The sequence below is a fragment of the Marmota flaviventris genome, chromosome 15, assembly GCF_047511675.1.
Source record: "Marmota flaviventris isolate mMarFla1 chromosome 15, mMarFla1.hap1, whole genome shotgun sequence".
NCBI lineage: Eukaryota > Metazoa > Chordata > Mammalia > Rodentia > Sciuridae > Marmota > Marmota flaviventris.
Window position 1 is genome coordinate 66821004 of NC_092512.1, and position 21470 is coordinate 66842473.

Below are 21470 nucleotides of genomic sequence, written 5' to 3' on the forward strand. Positions count from 1 at the left end.
ATGCATGATAGCTTTTTAATTATTTTCCATGGATATGGAAAATACGAATGGTAACAGATGTTCATCAAGGGCCTGTGTACTAGACATGGTAGAAGATAATAGTTCAAGGCACAGACTGTCTGCAGGATGTGTGCCCTCTAACTGTGGAACTAAAATGGAGGCAAAAGGAGATATTTATGTTTCTCTACACACACACCACTCACACAACAACATAATCCTGAGACCCAAAGGAGGGAGGCACCCCAGGGTATAGAGGTAGGGTTTAAATTCTTAACGCTGAAATGCAGCTCAGCGGCAGAGCCCTTGTCCAGCATGTATAAGACCCTGAGATCAATCCCCAACACCACAAATAATAATATAAAATGAAAGTCTCCCAATAAAAATGGGATGGATGGGTAAGGGGTGGTATTTATTTCTAAAATCAGTACATCAGAAAAAAAATTTGAATCCTCAATACATTTTTTTTCTATCTTCAGACATAAAGGTTTTGCCATGAAAACACTATGATTATCTGTCTCTGATGAATTATCAAATGTAATTAAAAAAATCATATATTGATTTAAAAATCAGAGCTAATCACATAGAAAGGGAATCTCTGTAGCTTTCTAGTATTGCCATTAATAATGAGTTATTATAATAGTTTAATCACAGAATTATTCAAAGTGCTCTGTTAACACATCAAAGATTTTCAATCAAACATATAACATTGCTGAAATGAAGAAAAATTTCCAGTATAAATTGGACGGAACTGATAAATCAGGGCTTTCTCCTCCTCAGATTGAGATTCAAAGTGATGATCATTTTTCCGAGCTACAAGAAAAAGAAAGTTTGTTGTTAAAAAAGATTGCATGACAAGGTTTCAAAAAGACTATATTTCTTCCTACAGTCAGCATTATTAAATGGTAAAACACCAAGAAGACAATGCTTTTCAGAATTTCTCCCAAAAGTAGAATTTCCCCCCAAATACAGGAGTGCCTGATTTAGACAGTTGCCTAGTGAAGCAGCAGCTGTACTTATCCTGCACCAGGGCCCTGTGGTGCTTGCTCCCCAATTCATTCAAACCCTGACTAAAGAGGCTACATGTGCAGGAGACTTGATACAGGGCTTGGGCTTAGAAATATAAACAGGACAAGGGCCTTCTGCCCAAGTTTAGTCTAGTAACCACACTTTGCAATGTATTTATAGTACACCTCACTGAAGTACTACAAGAGTAAAAAGGATGGAGAAGTTGGCGCAGGTGAAATGGGAACAAATGGAAGACAGGCACTTCACAGATGAGGCAGAACTCTAAAAGGCAAGGAGGCATGGTAAAGTTTGCAGGTGAGGGGGTAAGAACTTAGACTTTATCCTAAAGTCCAAATAAGGTAAACACAGGCTCTTCTGGCATTTTCAGAAACAAGGACATTGGCAGTAAAGAACCAACAATTGCCATATGATTAAAACTGCAGTGAAGGCTACTCTGCCCATGACAGAAAAATGTACCTTTGAACTAATGCTACATATGAGAGGTTATGTTTTTGTTTTTCAATTTGGAGACTCTGTCATGAAAACCATCCATTCAACTGCACATAATTCTAAACCAGAATAAACCCAGTAGGGGGTACACCTGGCTTCCCAATAAGAGTGGGAATGTAGATAAAAAGCTTAAGGCGAGCTTAGAGATAAGATGAAAATAAGGCTCACCAATGTCTTCAAGTAGCCACACCCCACCTAAGTGATGCTCTGTTCCTTGCAAACTGTGTTCATACCTCTGTCCTACACACCTATCACTCAACTTAAAAAAAAAAAAAAAAAAGTATCTATAACCAATCCTAGATTTTACTCACAAACATAAAATAGAATGAAAATTTCTGTGTTTTCATCATTAAAAAGCAGACAAAGCCAGGTGTGGTGGTGCACACTTGAACTCCCAGCAGCTTGGGAGGCTGAGAGAGGAGAATCATAAGTTCAAAGCCATCCTCAGCAATGGCAAGGTGCTTAGCAGCTCAGTGAGACCCTGTCTCTAAATAAAATACAAAATAGGACTGGGGATGTGGCTCAGGGGTCGAGTGCCCTTGAGTTCAATTCCTGGTACCCCACCCCCAAAAAGCAGACAAAGTTTATTAACTTTCTTCAATGTGCCAATGCCTTAAAATCACAAACCAGCACAAAACATCATTGTCTTAGAAAAATACCACCTTAATCCTGAGAAGTTATTATAATTAAAGCATTATTTCTAAAAAGAATAGGATCATAATTAGAATAAATTATACTCCATATTTGTATAATACGTCAAAATACTCTCCGCAACGCATATAAATGAATGAACAAAATAAAGGCCCATCAATGTTTTTTTTTTTAAAAAAAATCTACTGATGTATATCTAATAAAGAAAAAAAAGAAAAGAAAAGCAATGGAGGAAAAACTAAATTCAAGAAAGAAAGAAAAAGGAAGATTCTTTAAGCTATTGTTCAAGAATTCAGCCCACTGCAGCATCTATGATACCGTTAAATAACTGTCTTCCTTTTACTTGACTATCTAGTATCTCAAACACAGAGCTTTAACATTATTTAGTATCTGTTTTTGTTTTTTTTTAAAGTTAACCTATAGATCTTATGAGACAGTTATAGAGGAAAAAGAGTACATAGAAGTCCACAATTTCCTTCAATACTAGAGTAATAAGATTATGTATCCATGTATTACCTTCAGAAACAAAGAACTCTGCTAAATAAAATGCAGTCTTCACAGCATTAGGTTCATGGGAAATGCCTTGTAGATTCTCCCATTCATAAGGTGCTTTCTCTGGATGCCACTGGACACCATATACTGGATACTTATATCCTTTAAGAAAAACACAAACTAGTAAGTATTAAGAATGGTTTAAGATGTTTTTTATAATTACATTATTTCATATCCTATGTAAAATAAAACAGTATTTTAAAACTCAATATAAAAGACAAAGTAAAATTATGAATAACCTCTCAGACACAAAATAAAGAATTTCTGTTCATAGTCTATGTGAATATTCCCAATAACGTATTCCACTGATTTACAATTTTAATTTTAATTCAATTTCACTTTTTACCATTTGTAATATGATTTGCTTTTTGAGATAATCACAGCAAAGTAAAATAGTTTAGCCATGGAATACAGAACAGTTTAACAGTCAAATGCACAGTCTTTGTTTTGTTTCTTTTTATGAATTGTACCTAGGGCCTGGTACATGCTAAGCACACACTCTACCACTAAACTACATCCCCAACCTCAAGTGCATATTTAATTAGTGACACAAGATTCTTTCAGATAGGCATCTCTTCCCCCACTGCTTCAAACCATATTTTCATCCCATAATGACTTATACAAGTGAACTATGCCAGCACTTCTGGTATCCTTTCACATTAGCTAATTTGTCTCAGCCTAAACTCTGTGTACCTCATGACTTCGGGTATCAATTTTTTAAACAGCTTTTATACGTTCAAAATTGGTATTAAAAACAGATTGGTAAAAAAAAAATCAACTGTTTTTAGAACTCTTATTAAATATCTTTATGGATAAAAATGGTATGATTCATGGAATTAGCTTAGAAACATAATTCAGTGTGGAGAGAAAAATAGATATGAAATAAGAATAGGGACATGCTGACAGTTGTTGAAGCTGAGATAGATACGCCGGGATTCATTTAGTGACTCTCAACATTTACATGTTTCAAAAATTACACTATTTTTTAAAAAGTGAATATGTATAATAGTTATTTTTTTTAATACAGGGAATTTAACACAGGAGCACTTTAAGACATTCCCAACCCTTTTATTTTTAATTAAGGGTCTAAGTTGCTAAGATTGCCTTGAACTTGCCATTCTCCTGTTAGCCTCCCGAGTCACAGGGATTACGTGTGTGCCACCATGCCTGGCTTACCTTCTAAAAAATTTACATATTTTTCTTCTTAACCTGTGCCTTCCCTCATTTCAAAGGAAAAAAATTCCCTTCTATAATACTTTTCTACCACCAGAAAGTGCTTGGAGAAATGAAGAGAATCAGCTGAAAAGTAGAGATATTCAGAGGAAAGAGCACTGTCCTCTCACATCCTACCACTCTCTTCCACTGTAGAGCATGTCACAAGAAGGGAAACATTTTCTGGCAGCATAGTTGGGGTTTACAGGAGACAAAGTCTACCAGCAAACAGCTGTGGGCACAGTGTTCATCCCTTCCCCCTGCCTCCCTCCCACCTCCTTATGACTGCACTTTCGTTTTCTCTGGCCTTGGGACTATTCATGAAGATACCAGCAAAAGACCCACATCTCAACCATATTTACTAGGTTTTCCTTATTAATTCATGATTTTACATTACATAAGATAAAAAGTGATCCTATCCCAGTCATAAACATTACAAATATCTCCTTTTGTTTCTCCTCTATTTTTTATCACAATTTCTTAATCTGGCTGATTTCATCAATATTTTACTTTATGGTGTTTCTTTCTATCTTTCTTTCTTTTTTTTTTTTTTGTCTCCTTCCCTTACACAAGAGCATAAAGATATTCTCCTCTACTTCCTCTAAAATCTTGTTGTAGTTTTCCTTTCCACTTAGGTCTCTTATTTGCCAGTATTTTTTTGTCAATATGTGAATACAGTTTGTCACCATCCCAATTTCCTTCAAGAGTTTAGTTGGAAATGTTAGAATTTTTTAATTCTAGCCTCCAGATTCCAACTTTTCTGTCAACACATTTCACATTTCTGTCTATGATGGAGTCTGCACATTTTCTTTAGATTTATCTTCATTCTAGTTCACTAATCTCTCTTTAACCATGTCTAACCTTCAGATTAACCTGTCTTCTGATTTTATTTCGACTATGTCTTCATTCTACTAGAATTTGGCTCAAGTCTGATTGTTTCATACTTATATTTTTAAGTGTCCTTTATTTCTTTAAAAATTAAAATATAATTATATTACACTGTACCTCATAATTTAATACCTAAGATTTGTAGCTGGCTGACTCTATATCTGTTGTTTCTATGATTTCTCATACATGGTACTTTGCTTCCTGTGTATTATTGATTTTGGGGGGGCAAGAACTGCTCATATTCCTTCAAATCTTATATGCAGGAATTCCTTGAAGTCTGAAATGAATGACTGCTATTCCAAAAAGAATGATTTCTATTTGCTTCTGACATTCATGTGTGAGAACTACCAATATGAGACAACTTTAAGTAAAATTCTTGAGATTTGTCCAGCTTCCCAATTAGCATAGACCACACTAGGAAACCAACCTGTCATCCTGAGTGCTCAAGGCCTAGTGACTCCACCCACTCCACTCCCTTAGTGCAGGTTCAAGATGGGCAGTTCTCCTGGCACTTGTGCAGACAGGACTCCAGCTATAGTCTGAGTTCACTCTTATATGGGAGGTGTAGCCTTTCAGGTCCTGCTCCATCTAGTACTCTCCATGGAGGGAGGTCCTGAACTTTCAAATTTTCCTGATTCGACACTAATGCTGGTATAAATACCTTGGTCAACTCAGAGTTTTAGGCTTGAATATCCTTACTTTCTTAGCATTTCATCAATGTACTTTAGAAAAATGCTTTTCTCTATCAACAGCATTTCTGTCGTTGTCTGGAGGAGAATCTGTCAAAGTACTTAATTTGTAATACAGTTAGAAACAGAAGTCACTTTCTTCATTTATGTTCTTATCCTCTCCCCCTGCCCCTGTTTTTGTCCTAGAAAATATTCAGGTAAATCATAACTGATCTGAAATTCAGACAAATATGTCTCTTATCTCCAAAAGTGCCCTCATTTCCACCTTAAGGCCCCAAAGTAAATTGATTTTATTTATAAGACATACATAAAATCAAAATTAATGAATTGAAGTATACATGGTACAATGACATATACCTTCCATTGATGAAATGAACTCAATCTTGTCATCTCTGTTCGTAGTTAACACACTGAAAAACTTGCTTAACTTTTCATTCAACGTAAAATTCTAGAGTATAAAATAAAAGAAAATTATTAAATCTGCAGCTATTCTAAATATATCAATTTCCTGTATATCTAATGTGATACCTTTATGGAAAGGCTCCATTTGTGGAAATTTGCAGTCAAGGGTTCTGTTGCTAATGACAGCAACAAATCAGCAGGAAAATTCTGGAACATTCTGCTCTGCAATGTATCTAAAGTAATTTAAGCACAAGATACATAATTTAAACCCAAGAAAAATAAAATCCCCTTAAGTCATTTTTTTGCAGCCAAAGAAAGGTCATTATTAAGACATAATCACCATAACCACATAAGTAAAACAGTCAATACCACAGGAGTACTCCAAACAAGCACAAAATTTGTTTAACAGAAATCCAAATGTGTTTCAGGGTTAAGTATTTTTCTTCCAGAGTATTAATATGAACAAGTAAAATTCTTCTGATATAAGAATTGTATGCTGGCCATAGAGTAAGAGGAGAATCTTAACTCTAATTCCCCAGACATCTCTGAAAAACATGTAGAATTTTCCAAGTGTTTATATAATTGTTTTCCCAGGAAAGAATCCAAAACTTCCAACGTATTTTAAAAGGTATCTAGAACTTAAAAGATTAAAAATACCAAAAATGTAGAAAAGAACATTAACTATTCCAAAAAATTTCTGCTCGGTAAACAGATCAAAGCAGCAATATATCTTAGTGGTTAACATTGAAGCCTCTGTAGTCAGACACATAGACTCAAATAACAACTGAGGATTAAATTTAAAAAAAAAAAATCCTGATATACTCAAGGCTCTGATGCTAGTTGTTCTAAACTAGGCCCCTTCGTCTAGCTAACAGCTTCCATGAGAACAACAGTACCTTGAATACTGCTTTTCTGTATAAGCTGGGTTTGGCCATATAACCTAAATAATCTGAATGAAAACACATACCTTCCATAGAGTTTTTAAAATAATTGAGATAATAAGAAAGACCTTTCAAAAGCATAAAGCATTTTGTAAGTTCTTTGTATGCCTACTACTATTTTCCTTCCAAAATTCTTATGAGAATAAGAAACAGTAGCATTCAATTCTGAGAATCTATACATTCAATAATGTACAAGAATCATTATGTACTTACACTCAGTGATATAACAAAGAATATGTCTTGTCTTCATTCTAGGTTCCTGATAAAGCCTCTAAAGCCCTTGCAATTTTCTGAGGGATAAAAGTCTTTGTTATTTCGAATGAGGAAACTCAAGGTAGATTATCTAAGGATGGAGCTCATTACCAAAAAGACAAATCACATGATAAGAAGGTTCTGACTTTTAAGAAGACAACCTCTAGGAATAGAAGAAGAACTAGATACTGAGTTCAATTATGTGGCCAATGATTCAATCGTTTATGCTTTTACAATGAAATATCAACAAAAAAACCTAGACAGGCAAGGGTTTTTGTTGGTATTTCATTGCAAAAAGGGGATGCATGCCTATAACCTTAGTGACTAGGAGATTAAGCAGGATTCCAAGTTCAAAGCTAACCTTTGCAGTTTAGAGAAATAATGTCTCAAAAAGAGAAATAAAAAGGGTTGGGGATGTAGCTCAGTGATAGAGTGCCCTGGGTTCGATTTCCAGTACTGCAAAACAAAACAAAACAAAAACCAACCCTGGGCACCAAAGCTCAATGGATTTTCTGGTTGTTAAACAAATGCAGTACTTTCCTGAGTTTTGTGACTCCTTGTACTGAATTACAAACATCAGAAGTCTGGGAAACCCCAAATTTGCAGAAGTTAGTAAAAAGAGTGGGTGGCCTGGGAATATGATTTTCCCATCTGAAATAAGGTGTTCTTGCTAGGGACCATACCCTTTCATTTGTGGGGTCTGAACTAAATCCAGATGTTTAGTGCCAAAATTAAATTACAGTATACACAGTTGGGGTTGAAACAAAGTAGGCACCCATGGGTAAAATGTTGACACTGTAGTAATAATAGCCAACATAAAGAGTTGTATTTAAATCACTTAACACACTAACAACAACAACAAAAATTTTATTTAATTCTCTCTCACGAAAAATTCCTAAGAGGTAAAACCCCCTTTTCAATGAGGAATTTGAAGGTAAGAGAGGTTAGATGATTCCCCAAGTCCAAAGTAAGAAAACTAGGACTCAAAACCAGATTCAGAGTTCTGAACCACACATGATCTCAATTATCACTGGGAGCAAGAGATATCAGAATTTAAAATTCCTTAAATCATTCTCAAAAATGAATACAAAGGTCATCACTCACATCTTTAGCCTGTGTAGATACTTTAAAAATCAAAGATATAAGCATTTTTTACTTTGATACTTGCTGCTTAGTAATTCTATTCAATATACATTTTTAAAGGGGTTAAAGGGTATCCTCACCTCCAGTGAAATTCAGCGGCAATGTCACTGCAACAGTGTGTTCTGTGTGAGTTAATAAGCACTCCCCACTAACAAGATAGGTGAGCTCCTCAAATCCAAGGCATGTGCCCCACACAGGAAAATAGTCTCCATTATCATAACTCTTTGCAGAATGAAAGAAAAAGAAAACCAAGTTTATTCTACATTTTCAAACAAAAATTACACATGTGGTTTCTCATTACCAGATTTATACATGGATTTCTAAAACTTTGCCCATGATCCATAAGTAGACTATCAGTCTCTCTTCAGACCAAACTCCCACACAGGCTGGAAAAAGTGAGCTATGGACCCACTATATATCTTGACCCAGTGGCTATAAAAGATCGCAGGTTAGCTTAGCTATTAAAAGTTTCCAAGCAAGTGTCTCAAATGCTAAAAGCAGTCACTTCAAGAAATATCTAAGAAAGAGTTGGCAAGACACTAGGGCCAGCAAGATTAATTAGGAAATTGTATCAATAGTTAAGGGGAGAAACTATAAGGGTCTAAGCTATGGTTCAAAGGTGGGCCTAATATGCAACATTACAAAGGAAAAGTCAGTCTCTGCATAGTAAATTAATTATTTTAAGGAAACTGCAAAGAAAGGTGATACAGGATTGAATGGATTGGGAAGAAAAGCAGATTTCAAGAGGAGATAATTAATAAATTAGGAACAATGCCTAGTATGTAATAAAAAGGTAAGAGAACAGAAGGAGATAGCAGAATTATTAAGCCACATGAAGACTGTGGTTCACACATAGAAGCCAAGAATTAGAAGACAACACAAACATAAAAAAAAAAAGAGTGGAAGTAGCCACTGGCTGTTGGAGAACAGAGGCCTCAAAAGTTAATGGGTATGAGGCTACTTTACTTGTGAAGAAAGCAATACCATGTGCTTAAAAACAGAATCATCCTCACAGAAACTGATAAAACCCATCTGGAATGATAAGAAATAACATATATTTACCTGTATGGCCAAGTCGTAAAATATTTTGGCTACTTGAGCATAATCTGAGCGCTTGAGGTTAACACTTCCTCCAGGGAAAAGGATTCTGAAACACCAATTAAGATGCATTTTGCCCCCATACACACACACACACACACACACACACACACACATTCTCATGGCAAAAATGCATTCTACTGTCATGTATAACTAATTAGAACAAGTTAAAAAATATATTTTTTAAAAGCTGCCTTTGACCAAATTTGGTATATCTAATTTCATTAAAGTTCTTTCATATAGTAAAACTTCACTGTCCCTCTCAAATGACAATTCCTTTGAAGCAGGGTGCTTCATCCATTTCATTCTTTTCATCCATTTCATTCCCCGCCCCCCCCCCCCCCCCGCAAAATAATATGAGGTCTTCTGCATAATCAGAGCTCAAAAAAAGGTTCTTTTAAAGTTGTATTTGAGTATTGCTCTTTTTCTGGTGACATTCAGAAACAGTAAATTACAACCCCTGATTTCCCTAATTAAGAGACCAGCTTCCAGTGCCTTGCTGTAGAGGAAAGTATGATCATATGGGAGTAAGAATTGGTGTCAAAGCCTAAGATTGGTGGGGAAGACACAGAAGGCATCCCCTTGCTGATTTAAGAGCCACTGCTTGGTTTCCATGAAGGCACACTGGGCATGTGGACAAGCCAGTTACCAAAAATTTTTAATTCCTATCTACACAACTACTATTTCAGATTCCTTACCAAATAGGAATGCAGTTGGGAGAGAGTAGGAAAAGATGAAGTAATTCCAAAAGTATATTTGGGGGTTTCTTCAATTATATTCTAGTCTGAATTTATTTATCTTTGTCCTTGTCAAAGTACTTTGCACATAACAGGCATTGTAAATGTTCTACTAAAGTGAACTGATTTTACAGTAAATATTTACTGAACCAAACTGAACTGAAGGCAAATAACTTTAAAAAAAAAAAGCAATACAGAAACATGATTTTTAAAAGTAAAAACAGTAACAATAGAGCTCTTTTTCAAAAAGCTTTATAGTAAAAACACTCCGTCCTACCCCATTCCCTGAAACAATGTTAAAATTTTTTTGTTGATATGATAGAAATTACTATGTGTATCTCCTCACCAATATCTTAAAACCAAAAGCAAATAGTAAATAAACCATATACACCATTAGTGCCTTGTGTTTTTCACATATCATTAACATTCATATGACAACAGCAACCCAAAACAGCATCTACAGATATACCAATTTTTATTTTCTTTCTTTCCTTTTTTTTTTTTTTTTGTACTGGGGATTGTTACATCTCCAGCCCTTTTTATGTTTTATTTTGAGACAAGGACACACAAAGTTGCTTGGCAATCCTCCTGCCTCAGACTCCAGAGATGCAGGGATTATAGGCATGCATCACCATGCCTGGCTTAGATTTACTAAATTTTAACTCCTGCGTGGTAGTCTATTAAATGATTATAGTCTTTATAATCACCTGATGAACTATTAAGTAACTTCTAAATTGGGAGTTTTTTCAAGTTCCTGGGTCAAAAGATATGTTTATTTCTCATTTCAATAAATAATACAAAATTGCCCCCCAAATACTATAGAATATTTACACTCCCACTAATAAAATATGAGAATACTTGTTTCACATAACCTCACTTTGGAGTATTACCAAATTTTTGATCTTTGCCAACTTGATACTTAAAACAGTTTTTAATTGCTCCATTCACTTTCTTCCTTCAATTAAGAGTATTGTAGAACCTTTATTCAAATGATTAAAAGTATTTTTCTGTGACTTAAACAATCATATCTTTTGTGGTGAAACTAGAGAATAAAAAAGTTTTTTCCAAGTTCTAGTCAAATTACTTCCAAAAGATAATCAATTGATATCCTCAGATATAGGACTTATATAAATCCTCTCAGCAAAGCAGTATGCCCTACTATTCAAAGTTGCTTCAAAATATTTTAGATAAGCATTAAAAGAAACACAAAGATGTTACACATGTAAAAAGAATCATGTAATAATTATATATTTTCTAATCTACCTCCTACTCTGTATAGAACTTTTGCAACTCCCAGCAAAATATTTCCTTTAAAAGTTCAGAAAACTAATTTCATGCCACTCATGTATTTTTTTGCAAAAACAGATATGCACACACTCATACATTGTATCAAACCAATTGATAGACAGGACTGAGGTGACATACACAAAGAATCAAGGTAACTTACCCATTGATAGATTTAAAAAGTTTTTCATATTCTGCATGTGTAAGATCAAGCCTGAAAACAAACACAGTTTACAAAATATTCATTTCTGAAACCTAAGGAAGAAATTATACCTCCAAATAAAGTTATCACATTAATTTTCAAAAGCTAGATGAAAAATAATTCTTAAATGGTAGACAACATTACCTACCTCCCTACCATCATAGAGGTATTTTCTCAAACTACATGAAAGTTACATAATTATGCCCTTGTTTTGCTCATCAGACAGGTAAATGTATTTTTCTATGGTCTAGTGAAACTTACTATGTAAAACATGAGTTAATATGCAAAAACGTGACAATTGGACATCAGTAATTTCTGTTAGCCAAAAATCATTAAAAAATCTAAGAGTTTTCAGTAGTTTATGTAAAGATTAGATAGAGAACTTTATTATCATGTGTACTTTATTTTAACTTTAATTACTTTAATAGCTCTGCAAGATAAAAACAATACAAAAAAATGCCAAATTCCATCCTCATCAACCAGCTGCAATAGCCTGGGAACTACTGTCTATCTACTCAAAAGCCAGAACAGTTCAGATTACACACAGCTCACGGTGGACTGGCCTAAATCATTCTGAAGCATCCTTCAGCAAACACCCCTAAGGACCTTTTAATTATCACCATGTTATTAATGATTTTTATCCTGAATACAGAATAAATCCAATGTGATTAATCTATGACAATTGGCAACAACCTCTAAATGTTGCCATAAAATTCAGTAAAATGTGAGAACAACAAAAAAGAGCTTCATGTTTGTGAAATTCTTCCAAAAACTCTCCTACATTTAGCAGTCATTTGTTTCTATAAGAGAATAGCAAAATAGAAGCCCTCTCCACCCCCTAAAAAAAGTAGACTTATAATCTATTGCCAACCTCAGTCCAAATCTCACCTAGGGACAAGTGTTACGAAGAGTTAGAACACTCCCATTATCAAGCAGACACCTGTGATGCCTAGAATTGGTTGTGCTCTGCACACAAACCCCTCTGGGCTGTCCTCTAAGTCCAAGTAAGCTTTACAAGCACAGGTTCAGAGCAATTAGACAGACGAAAGAAATTAAAGGCATAAAAATAGGAAAGGAAGAACTTAAATTATCACTATTTGCAGATGACATGATTCTATACCTAGAAGACGCAAAAGGGTCTACAAAAAAACTACTAGAACTAATAAATGAATTCAGCAAAGTGGCAGGATATAAAATCAACACGCATAAATCAAAGGCATTTCTGTATATCAGCGACAAAACCTCTGAAACGGAAATGAGGAAAAACACTCCATTCACAATATCCTCAAAAAAAATAAAATACTTGGGAATCAACCTAACAAAAGAGGTGAAAGATTTATACAATGAAAACTACAAAACCCTAAAAAGAGAAGTAGAAGAAGATCTTAGAAGATGGAAAAATATACCCTGTTCATGGATAGGCAGAACTAACATCATCAAAATGGCGATATTACCAAAAGTTCTCTATAGGTTTAATGCAATGCCAATCAAAATCCCAACGGCATTTCTTGTAGAAATGGAAAAAGCAATCATGAAATTCATATGGAAAAATAAAAGACCCAGAATAGCAAAAGCAATTCTAAGCAGGAAGTGCGAATCAGGCGGTATAGCGATACCAGACTTAAAACTATATTACAGAGCAATAGTAACAAAAACAGCATGGTACTGGTACCAAAACAGGAGGGTAGACCCATGGTACAGAATAGAGGACACAGAGACTAATCCACAAAGCTACAACTATCTTATATTTGATAAAGGAGCTAAAAGCATGCAATGGAGGGAGGATAGCATCTTCAACAAATGGTGCTGGGAAAACTGGAAATCCATATGCAACAAAATGAAACTGAATCCCCTCCTCTCGCCATGCACAAAAGTTAACTCAAAATGGATCAAGGACCTAGATATCAAATCAGAGACTCTGCGTCTGATAGAAGAAAAAGTTGGCGCCGATCTACATATTGTAGGGTCAGGCTCCAAATTCCTGAATAGGACACCCATAGCACAAAAGTTGATAACAAAAATCAACAAATGGGACTTACTTAAACTGAAAAGTTTTCTCTCAGCAAGAGAAACAATAAAAGAGGTAAATAGGGAGCCTACATCATGGGAACAAATTTTTACTCCTCACACTTCAGATAGAGCCCTAATATCCAGAGTATACAAAGAACTCAAAAAATTAAACAATAAGAAAACAAATAACCCAATCAACAAATGGGCCAAAGACCTGAACAGACACGTCTCAGAGGAGGACATACAATCATTCAACAAGTACATGAAAAAATGCTCACCATCTCTAGCAGTCAGAGAAATGCAAATCAAAACCACCCTAAGATACCATCTCACTCCAGTAAGATTGGCAGCCATTATGAAGTCAAACAACAACAAGTGCTGGAGAGGATGTGGGGAAAAGGGTACTCTTGTACATTGCTGGTGGGACTGCAAACTTGTGCGGCCAATCTGGAAAGCAGTATGGAGATTCCTGGGAAAGCTGGGAATGGAACCACCATTTGACCCAGCTATTGCCCTTCTTGGACTATTTCCCGAAGAACTTAAAAGAGCGTACTACAGGGATACTGCTACATCGATGTTCATAGCAGCACAATTCACAATTGCTAAACTGTGGAACCAACCCAGATGCCCTTCAATAGATGAATGGATAAAAAAAATGTGGCATTTATACACCATGGAGTATTACGCAGCACTAAAAAATGACAAAATCATAGAATTTGCAGGGAAATGGATGGCACTAGAGCATATTATGCTTAGTGAAGCTAGCCAATCCCTAAAAAACAAATACCAAATGTCTTCTTTGATATAATGAGAGCAACTAAGAACAGAGCAGGGAGGAAGAGCAGGAAGAAAAGATTAACATTAAACAGATACATGAGGTGGGATGGAAAGGGAGAGAAAGGGAAATTGCATGGTAATGGAGGGAGACCCTCATTGTTATACAAAATTACATATAAGAGGTTGTGCGGGGAATGGGAAAATAAACAAGGAGAGAAATGAATTACAGTGGATGGGGTAGTGAGAGAAGATGGGAGGGGAGGGAGGGGGGATAGTAGAGGATAGGAAAGGTAGCAGAATACAACAGTTACTAATAGGGCATTATGTAAAAATGTGGATGTGTAACCGATGTGATTCTACAATCTGTATTTGGGGTAAAATTGGGAGTTCATAACCAACTTGAATCTATTATATGAAATATGATATGTCAATAGCTTTATAATGTTTTGAACAACCAATAAAAAAAATAAATTAAAAAAAAAATTGCCAAAGGGAAAAAAAAAAAACAAGTACAGGTTCAGAAGTTCATAGTAAATCTTATTCTGGCAGAGAATCACAAGGCTGTGGGTGATAGTGGAATGATGCTTACTACTGTCTTAAATGGAAAATAAACTGGCAAGAGGCCCTGTCTTCGAAAGCCACAGGGAGGTGAAATGTGAATCCACACGTTTTCAGTAATGTGCCAGTGTAATCTCTCCAGATTGTGCCAACAAAAAAGGAAACCAATCAGCCAAGTCTCAGAATCCTCCCTATGGGTATTTAAATAAGAAGGAGCAAACCACCACCATCAGGAATCAGAATGGATGGAGATCACTCAGCTACATGCTAAGGACTCCTGCCAGCTAGCTACGCAGGCTAGTTTCAGTCACATCATTATTCTAAACAGTCAGCTCCCACACTGTCCGTGACTGAATCTTTGGGTCCCACTTATCATTATTAAGGAGGCTAATTGCTGAGTATGTCACAAACTCTCTTGCCTCAAGGGCCTATGACAGAAAATAGACCAGGTCACATTTTTTTGAACACAGATGTTATTTGCACGTTGTAAGGCATTTCTCGAAACAAAAGCCTCTCAAAAAGATAGAAGAAATAGTTCATTCCTTAACTAAAAAAAAAAAAAAATGGCTAAGCCTGGTAATGATGGTAAATGACACCCTGCTTCAGCAGCATGGAAATGAGTAGGAGGCACCAATGCCAATGAACAGCACGTGTTTCATTCAACATTAGATCACAGTTGAGCCCAGGAAACCAAGGAAAGCCTGGCAATATAATGACACTCCACAAAAAAAAAAAATCCAGATAATCATCTTCAAAAGAAGCCAAATATTCAGATTTTGTAAATGTCTTAAAACACTGTGAATGAAACCCATTTTTAAACCAGAAGCAGCCATGGCTGCCATACACTACCCTTTCAGGAGGCAGGACACTGCTTTCCACATAAGTCCCACAGTAAGAACTGATGGCAACCTGAGAGCAACCTGTGCCTGAGAGAGAAGGCAGCAAAAAGAAGATAGGTGACCAAAGAAAAACTTGTTCACCTACCGCTGAGTTTTGCCTATGTCTCCCATCCTCTTCTGTTTCCCCTCTAAACTACAGGAGGCAGCCCCCAACAACCCAATACAGACAGGAACCCAACACTAAAGGTGTGAGCCCTTCCTTCTTATTCTACAAAATTAGGTAATCCTTTACATGATAGTCTGGGAATTTAGCTCCCTTGTATATCCTCATTTCTACAGGATCACATGATGCAAAGTCCAAGCAATATACCTTATGATATACTTTATTTAGCAAGCAAACTGGAGATTAAACTATATGCTGACAGACACACTGTCAACATCTCTGTCATAAATTCCATTATTCTGCAAGCGGTATGATTTCAAAACATGCCTGGTTTCAAAACTTCCGTCTTTCTCATCTCTTTCTTCCTCCCTATGCCCTTTTATTTTATTAGTCATCATGTCTTGCTGACTTCTTTAAAGACTTGTACTATCAACCCCAGGACCACTGCTCTAGGTCATGTCCTCATCATTCACACCCAGACCTACAACAGCCTCTGAAGTAGGCTACCTGAGAGTAACCTGTCTCCTCTCTCCTGTCCACATTATCAGGATTAACACCCTAAAAAAAACAGCTGCATTAAAATAATTCCCTGATTAAAAATTTGAAATATTGTGTCCTGCTGAGAACTTCCAGGAATCTCTTCCTCAGCTTTAAAACTCTGGTATCATCTATGTTCCAAGTAAAATTTCATTTGAAAAATTCAATTTGCTACAAAAAATTAAAGACTAATGTTAAAAGCAAACATTCATCTTAGTGTAGAGAGAGTTAATTGAAATGCAAAATATCAAAAAGAAGACAATTCTTGTGAATTTAAACATAACATTTTGTGGTACAATTCTCTAAATTGTAATATTTGACTTTGATTTTTATTGTTATTATATTTAGATAGACTTCTTTGTTTTAATTTTTACTGAGGAATTATACAAAAAATTATTGTACAGAATAAGTTGTGTTTTTTGTGTGAAATCACAACAGATTAGATGAGGGTTCTGGGAGATTTTAATATACTAATTTCAACTGATAATAAAATATGAGATGAATCATTTTTTTCTTACTGAACTATTTTATCCCCAAAATAATGTATCTCCTTTAAACTTGCAAAACCCCATTAATTTATAGTGAAGTAACAACACTGCTGCATTAGACCTTACAAACTTTTAAACCAGAGCATGAGAACTTTTTTACAGTCATCATTTAAAAATATTCTTCACTCCCTAATTGTTCCCTTATCCTAATAATAAGGAATAAAGCTGGTTCAATTGTGAATTCAGTTATTCCATTACTTTCATGATGTTTGTGGGAACCAACTTTTCTGGGGCAAGGAAATTACCATTTCATTTTCAACAATTTCTACTGAAATTATAGATACAAACAGCTTCATTCATTGAACAATTTAATGACAGACTGCAGGCATTAGGTTTGTGGGAAAAAAATCACATGCAATGTTAATACTTTTAAATAAAATGATACACTCATAGGAGAGAAAGCATTAATTCTGGAGATAAAACACTGAAATTTTTATATACCATATAAAAAAAACTAAAACATACCTTATTGGTATAACTCTTGCACCCGCAGACTCTAGATACTTCACATAGGATGCAGCAATATAATATCTTCCGAAGTTTTTCATTTCCTTATGGCATTTTTGCATTAATATTCCTAAATTTTAAGAAAAGTTTTAGTTTCAAGCAAATCTCATTATTTCTTAGTCAGAAACTGAAACTAAAAATATCATTATTTTATTTTTTCAATTCACAGAACTAAATAGGAAGCATCTCCTGCAAGTCGATCCATAGAATCTGGGAAATGAATAGTGGAGGCTGATCTGAGTTTCAGGTAGCCTCACATCTTTCACCACATTTGGGAGGCCAAGTAAACCTTCCAGAGAAGTCTCTAATAGCACCAGCATCCTTTATGTAACCTCAGACTTGGAATTCATCTCAGAGCACACATTCCTAAATCTAACATGTGGCCATTCCCTTCCCATACACACTCAAAAGACACAACTGCTTCCTTGCCGGACAAAGCAACAGTGTGGAAATATCTTCTATCCACATCTCTCCAACACCACCTAAACCCAAGCACCATCTTTTCTCCCCCAACCCAGACTATTAAAAGGTCTCTCTGCTTTCCTAAGGAACCCTCCAAATCCAACCAGTTTTCCAACAGAAGCAAAGATGATCTTATCACCTACTTCATTCATTCAATATTGCTGAATTATACTACATGCTAGGTACCAAACTAGGAAAACAAGAATGAAAAAACAACAAAAACTCCCTGAGGGAGAATAAGAAGGGAAGACAAATAATAAAAAAGATAAAAAGATATAAGATATAGTGTGATGGCTGGTGGCTAAGTGCAAGGAGTGAGAAAATGTAAAGCAAAGGAGGTGGTGTCTCACTTATAATCTCTTAACCAGGGTGGCCAGGCAAGTTCTCCCTAAGAAAAGAGAACATATTTGAGCCAGCACTTCAGAGAAGTGAGAAAGGAAGCCACCTGCAAATATCCCAGGAAAAGAGCAATTCAGGGCTAGGGAACAGCAAGACCAAAGGTCACCAGTTAGCCTGTCACACTGTAAGGAGTTTGTTTGACTAGAGCCATGTAAGGGAAGGGAGTAAGCAAGAGGATCTGAGATAGAGACAGATCCACAGGAGTCACAAGTTTGTTTAAGCATTCAATGGGTTCCTAAACTTTAGTAAACTACATAAGACCCTGCATCCTCTGTCCCACCCAACTCTCTGGCCTCCTGTTATCACTGCAACCCAAGTTCGCACAATACTAGCATCTAGCACACATCAAAACATTCTAAGCATGCACAATGCCCTTGCTTCAATCCCCAGCACCAAAAGAGAAGGAAAAAAAAAAAAAAGTCTGCCTGGTGAGTACCTGTTCCTACATCATTTCATTTGGAACACTTTCAATGTCTCCGTAGGCCACCTGACAGGAAGAGCCTGTCGTATTAATCATGTCTGTATTTCCAGCTTCTTCCAATAACTGGTACATATCAGGTACTCAGATAACATGTCAAATGTCAAAATGTGTTCAATAAGACTGTTTCTCTCCTTGATGGTAAGATTGTCTTCATTATGAAAAATTAAATTTGGCTAGGAAAAGAAGAATTAGGGAGTGCCATAGGAAATGGAGTGGTACAGAGCAGGCAGGGGAAGTGCCACAAAGCGGGTCATGGGGTATTCATGGGAATATAGGGGCAAGAAGGGGAAAAAAAAAATGACATTAGAATAAATTCCACCAACATCCACCCTGCTCCCATCTCCCACATATACTCACTTTTCCCAACCCTAGAAAAAAGAACTTAGGCTGTATGTACTTTATCCCTAGACACATGACCAAAATCCCACACATACATTAAGGTATCTCCTAACTTTTGTGAATTCTTCCTTTGCCTTTCCTAGAGCAATGCCTTGCACATACAAGGTGATCAATTATTCTGTCTTAATTGATCAGGGTGACCAAAAGTATACTCCCTTTCCTCTGTATTTGACCTAGGGCTATACCCAATTCTAGCAAAGGGAAATGAATCTACTCTCTCCTTTTACCTCTTCCTGGGTGCTCAATATGCAACTATCTACATAAAAAATTTCCTTGAAGACTGACCATCATCACAAATAGCTATATAATAAGACATTTCAGATTCCAAATATTAGTAAGCAACCTATTTGAAAATTGGGTGTTACCCATACATGTGAAAAAAAAAAAAAAACTAATGTACTTTCTATTTAGTTACAGAATAAAGTGCATTTTTGTGGAAGGAAAAATAGTATGAATGAAATAATCCTATATAGATTGAGCTAAAAATAATGTTAATTGTCCACACGCAAATTTTAATCCCAATCTGATTTCTCCTAGTAGCTTTGCCTGACTCTATCTTAAACATCTGTTCTGTTAATGCACACTGATTTTACTCTAAAAATAAGCTTGCTGCAAATAAAAATTATATATTTCACTTTAACACTAGATAAAATTGACAATAGGATCATACCAGCCACTAGTGCCACCTGATGCTGAAAATAACAAAGTCAAGTTCTTGATTATCTATTCCATTGTATCTTGAAATACATCCCCAACCAGAGAAATTTTAATAAATATAATAATGAATGTATAAAATTCCTAGATGCAAAATAGAAATTCCTAGCAATGTGAAAAAAAAAATGGATTTTTTTCTTTTAGTAGAAACGCCAAGCTATACAGATTAAAAAGGAAAATCCGCAAGGTTCTTCACAGTGCCCACTCCTAAGAGCCATCTGAGGCCAAGGAAATCTACAAGGCACCTCCTACATTTCTGTACGACACAAAAGGTGGCTAGCCCTGGCTCTTGTACTAAAAAACAGGTATCTAAACCAAGTGCTGGGGTTTCTAAACACAGGGGACATGCTAGTTGGAGCCCAGCGGCTGGAGTCCCGGCTCTGACACCCAGTCACTACCCAGCTGCGGGCCCCGCACAGCTTTCTTACCGATGATGGGATTCTTAGCAGCAGTTGTGTGGGATTTGCACAGCCCCAGGCTGGCTGCCCCGCAGAGGAGCAGGCCCACCACGCACAGCAGGCGACCCAGACTAGCCATCACGCCGGCCGCCTCCCGCCGCAGTTCAAAGGCACTGCAGCCGTGCGGGCTAGCGCCACGGCGGCCACGGCGGCCTCAGGGCCCCTGGCTCGCGGGGGCGCGGATGGCGCTGCGCCGCGCGGGCCTATGGGAAATGTAGTCCCGGCGCGCACTCGCGGCGGCCGGGGAGCGGACGCGGGCGGCTCTGGGAACGCGCACGGCGCGCCCGCCCCATGGCTCGGCCCGCGCGCGGCCGCGCTCAGCGCTGCCAGTAGGCCTCCACCGAGACTCCAGAAACCCTAAGGCGGGCACTGGCTAGTCTCCGCCTCCTTGGAATCTTCCCCCTCAGCAGTCCGTCTTCGCGGCTCTAAGACGCCTGTGCGAAGCGCGGCGGCCCGCCCAAGGTCCTCCAGGGTGAGCTGCGGGTCCCCGCCCGGCCCAGTGTGGTAACCAAGCAGCCAGGGAGGCTGGCGAGAGGTTCTAGAAGTCGCCTGAGAACTTTGCTACCTAAAAGGTCAGGGCCTGCCCCTAGGAACGCCGACGACACGACATTCAATGTAAAGAGAGCTTGTGACCTCGGAGGTGATTGCCACATCTGGCCGCTTATCTGGGGGGACCAGGCGTCTGGAGGAAATGAAGAAGAGGGCAGGACAAAGGACGTGAACACGGTCGCTGGTGCCAGCATCGCCTCACCTCAGAAGTGGGTCAAGGAGGGGTGACTCCTGGCATCTGTCTTCGAAGGGGCAAGTCTAGGCCACCCCCGCAAAGATGCCTGGTCCTGATAAACCTCACTGCTGCCACCACAGATTGTCCTACACATGGGCAGAAATTATGCCTTTGATACCTATTTATCATATGCATTTTGAAGATTTCTAAATATATGGATATATAGCTTTTAAGAGGTAAAAGTTGCCACCTGAACAGGCCATGTGAAATTTAGGTGGCATTTGAAAACCTTCTTGATCATATTGAGGATGAAAAGATGAATTGGACA

At 37.1% G+C, this 21470-nt stretch overlaps 1 protein-coding gene across 1 annotated transcript; it reads right to left on the reverse strand.

The window, feature by feature from the left end:
• Nucleotides 1-388: 388 nt before the first annotated feature.
• Nucleotides 389-20595, reverse strand: Ggh (gamma-glutamyl hydrolase). Its single transcript, XM_027932835.2, has 9 exons — nt 20389-20595; nt 17464-17575; nt 11528-11578; nt 9308-9392; nt 8326-8467; nt 6036-6142; nt 5865-5955; nt 2683-2820; nt 389-810 (listed from the first exon to the last, which is right to left on the reverse strand). The coding sequence occupies exons 1-9, from the start codon at nt 20495-20497 to the stop codon at nt 689-691; spliced, it is 957 nt and encodes a 318-aa protein (XP_027788636.2). The 5' UTR covers nt 20498-20595; the 3' UTR covers nt 389-688.
• Nucleotides 20596-21470: the final 875 nt, after the last annotated feature.

Bases quoted from the DNA above. Each gene is read 5' to 3' on its own strand.
- Ggh (XM_027932835.2), bottom strand. From the start codon at position 20,497: ATGGCTAGTCTGGGTCGCCTGCTGTGCGTGGTGGGCCTGCTCCTCTGC. The intron at 6,143-8,325 runs GTGAGGATACCC...AAATTACTTTAG, and splicing joins GCCGCTGAATTTCACTGGAG to ATACATTGCAGAGCAGAATG. The intron at 5,956-6,035 runs GTATCACATTAG...TTTATACTCTAG, and splicing joins AATGGAGCCTTTCCATAAAG to AATTTTACGTTGAATGAAAA.